This window comes from Macrobrachium nipponense, chromosome 8 (genome assembly GCF_015104395.2).
Source record: "Macrobrachium nipponense isolate FS-2020 chromosome 8, ASM1510439v2, whole genome shotgun sequence".
NCBI classification, from domain to species: Eukaryota; Metazoa; Arthropoda; class Malacostraca; order Decapoda; family Palaemonidae; genus Macrobrachium; species Macrobrachium nipponense.
In genome coordinates, this window is record NC_087203.1 from 108793062 (window position 1) to 108797298 (window position 4237).

Here is a 4237-nt window from a genome sequence, read left to right on the forward strand (position 1 = left end):
ATAAATTGCTATGAAGTCGCTGACAGATTACCTACCGATTCCGGCATACCAATAAATTTTAGTCACGACATCTACGTAGTCAATATGATGTTACAAAGTTACAAAGAAATGCAAGAGAGACTTGTCGGTACAGCAAATATTATTTTAAATGAATTAGCTAATGTACTCGATACACTATTAATCAATATCTCTAAATTATCTAAAGAGTTTTTATTATTAGAAAGATACTGAGAACACAAGCGGCAAGTGGTCTCTTAAGAAAGGAAATGTTTGCGAGCGAAAAGTTAATACTGAAGAGAAGCTTCGCATTCAGGTGAAGCTTCTGCAAAGTCTGTACCTATTATAAGGAAACCAACCTGACGGCACCCATATGACGACATTTCACATATTTTTACATACATTCATCCATGTGCATATACTGAACAAAATCTCATGCGGTTTCACTTAAATATGAAACGACCCTGAATATTAGATCTACGATATACATCTTTATATTTGTACGTCATAGCCCATATATGCACCTAGGCGCATACTGTATATATGTAACAAGCCCCTCTCCTATGAATTGAAGGGAACAAAAACAAATGAAAGCTACATAGCTCGGAAAATAAAATTCTACAACTTCAGCCCTGAAAATTAGTGAAACGTAAGTATTAGCTACAATGGTTTCCCCGTATAACTTTCAAGAACTCTGAAGCTCAGAGAACTTTGTTAGATTATTATTATTATTATTATTATTATTATTATTATTATTATTATTATTATTCAGAAGATGAAACCAATTCATATGGAACAAGCCCATAAGGGCCACTGATTTGAAATTCAAGCTTCCAAAGAATATGGTGTTTATTAGGAAGTATAGGAAGACGAGATAAAGGTATACACAAACCATAACATGAAAGTCTCCAAAACTATTCTAGGAGGAACAGAGAAACTAGCGATCTCAGAAAAAAAAAAAAAAAAAAAAAAAAAAAAAAGGAGTTCTGGATACTGATACAAAGGCCATACCGGTGAAGATATAACCACCGTCATATGACAGCGTAATACGAGTTACTAAGTTTGTGAAGTTTATCACTACATTACCGACCACGTGGGGAACCAATATTCGTATCACTGGGGCAAATCAGTGTAATGGCCCGTAAAAGAGCCGGTTACAAATCTCTCGTGCAAAAGTAAACAATGAAATCTTATGGTATTAAATTGATAAATTAACAGAATATTTAGCAGATATTATCGGTAAATAACGCTTGCATATAGATATCTTAAACATCGGTGACATTATAATTCCATCTGCAATTAATAACGCGTACATTGAAAATCTTTTTCGCCCTAAATAACCCGGAACAGTAAACCCCCAGAAACCGTCAATAGTACAACTTGGAAATTCTGCAGGAACAAGCCATTCAGCGCATCAACATCTCAGCAACTGTTCGAAGGAATAAAATTTAAAAAAATAAAGAAATAAAAAAATAAGGCAAAACAATAACATTCCGGCAACGCCAAATACCGCTCCTCTCGCGGGCCGTTATTACCACCATCACCAGCACCGTCATCAACAGAGCCGATCCTTCTGAATCGCGGGCGCGCGCGCGCGCTGCCATAAATCACGGGCAGACCAACAGTGTTTGTTTGGGCAGAGCTGTTTATATTCCACTACTTCAAAGTCATAACACACCGTAATATATCAATATGCGATTTGGGGATCCTCAATAGCTTTCGGCTCAAGGGCTCACCGCCCGACCCGACTCCTTTTTAAGTATATAGCTGTCATGTTACAAGAGGCTGTGTGTGCGTCTCTCTCTCTCTCTCTCTCTCTCTCTCTCTCTCGTCCTTCCTTCTCCCCATCTGCTCTCTCTCTCTGCTGATTGGGAGACTTTGTAAACTGTTGTACCTACGAGAGTGTACAGTAAATTCAAAGTTGAAACTGAATACAAGAACTCGGCGCCTGCCTGACCCTTCAAAAACGTCCAAAAAACGTTCGTCCCCTGAGACCCCCTGATAACACTGACCAGATTAGAAGCAACGTGACACTCTGCGTAATACGGCAGCACACCTCACTGACGTGGCGACGATGTCTTTGTCGCTGTCGTTCAATTCACACCACGAAAAGCGACAGAACCCCACGGGGGGTTCCTGCTCAGGCCACATATAAAATGCCCCCCTTCAGTCTACACAGTCTACTGTCTACCAACCTCGTCTCACTAAGCATACACTGTAAACGTTGAAGTCCTGTGCCTGTCTACGCTATCCGTCCTGAAGAAAGAGGAAGGAGAAACAGACAGAAAGAGAGATAGAGAGAGAGAGAGAGATACGGGAGATAGAAAATGGAAGGGTGGAAAAAACGGGAGGGCGCGATTTTACCTGTGGTGTAGTGGTGGTGAGCCGCCATGTCGTCGGTCTCCTGCACCATGGTGGTCTCGACCGACTCCAGACCGATCACAAACACATATTATTTTCCCCCCGAACAAATTTCCTGTCTCATTTTCTTTTGAGGGGGGAGGGGGGCGGTTTCTGTCCCGGCGTCGCCTAAGTCCTTCCGGATGGTGTATAACAGGGTAACAAAAAGGAATCCAGTTCCTGTAGAATTCCGGAGGGTGCTACGGCTAATCCTTATTGATCGGGTTACCTCTCTCTCTCTCCATTCGTTTTCTAGGGAATTGAATATGTCTCTTTTACCAGCGGTTTCTAATTTCCTTTGGCCGCGATCGATTGTTTCAAAAACCCGTGAGCGAACTTTTTTTTCCTTTCCGTAAGGTCCGAGTAAAAGCTTCCTGCCGTAAAAGAGGTAATTTGTAATTAAAAGAGACTTTTGGTTTCGTGTGAGAACGATCGTACCAAACACTTGCGAAGGCGAAGAACGAGTGAGTTGCACCAGGCGAGATTCCCGGCGACATGATGCCCCTGTCCTGGGACATCCCAGGGGGCGGCGTCTCGAGATGATGGTAACCAATAGCAACGGGGCTGGGTGGGGTTTGATGGCGCAGCAGCCAATGGAAGGGGTGGGAGGGGCCAAGGTGTTCGTTGTGGGCGTGGTTCACGAGATCAGGAGAGCGGGAGAGCGAGAGATGGCACTGAACAAGGAACAGAGTCCAAGGAAAGACAGAACGGGAAATATGTGCTGATTTCTTCCCAAGAAAATGACACTGCAACGAAGATCTCGCTGTTGATGTAAACCATAACGAACTGGGAACGCTGGGTATCCTTTGCAGCATCCAAAACGCAATCACAGTTATTAACCTTTGAGTTCCTGTCTCTTACCATGTCCTGCCACATGTTAGTAATAATTATGAGTTCAGTTTACTCCCTTGAAAAACTACAGTAACAAATAAATAAATCTATATAAAAAAAATATTTGAATAAATAAATATCCGTAATGTTATTCCGAGGCTTAAAGTAATGATTTAAAACTCAGAAAAAGTACTAAAAAATAATAATAAAAAGGGAGGGACGTCAAATAATTCCAAAATAATGTCGAAAAATAACAAAAATTCCATCCCATCCTAAACTATTCCACAATTTGAGACATTTAACTCAGACACAACAGACATACACACACACACTACACACACACACACACGTGCACATATATATATACATACTTATTATATACATATCATATATATATATATATATATATATATATATATATATATATATATATATATGTGTGTGTGTGTGTGTGTGTGTGTTGTGTGTGTGTATGTGTGTGTGTGTGTGTGTGTGTGTGTGCATCCTTTGGAAGCCAAGGTCCCAAGGTAACCACCCTATTTGAGGCTACGTGGTAACTCAAATTCTTCCAGAGAGTATTCCAGATCCATTATAAAGATTCACAAATCCTTGAAAAGACAATTACGGATCCATTTCGTTAAATCCAAAAGTTCCATTCCACTTATATTATTATTCATTGTCTATCTTCTCCCAGGAGGAAGTTTGTTGATCAAAAGGTAAAACAATGAGGAAGGTTGTTGCTCAAAAGGTAAAACAATGAGGAAGTTTGTTGATCAAAAGGTAAAACAATGAGGAAGGTTGTTGATCAAAAGTTAAAACAATGAGGAAGTTTGTTGATCAAAAGGTAAAACAATGAGGAAGTTTGTTGATCAGAAGGTAAAACAATGAGGAAGGTTGTTGATCAAAAGTTAAAACAATGAGGAAGTTTGTTGATCAAAAGGTAAAACGATGAGGAAGTTTGTTAATCAGAAGGTAAAACAATGAGGAAGTTTGTTGATCAAAAGGTAAA

General features: G+C 40.1%; 1 protein-coding gene across 2 annotated transcripts in view; it reads right to left on the bottom strand.

Moving 5' to 3' along the window:
* LOC135223321 (LIM homeobox transcription factor 1-beta-like) overlaps positions 1-2844 on the bottom strand; it is a 96540-nt gene extending 93696 nt beyond the window's left edge. For both annotated transcript variants that reach the window (XM_064261785.1, XM_064261784.1), the window contains exon 1: positions 2362-2844. In XM_064261785.1, coding sequence (XP_064117855.1) covers positions 2362-2410 — 49 coding nt within the window. In that variant the 5' untranslated portion in view covers positions 2411-2844. The remainder of the gene's footprint in view (positions 1-2361) is intronic.
* Between the last annotated feature and the right edge of the window lie 1393 nt (positions 2845-4237).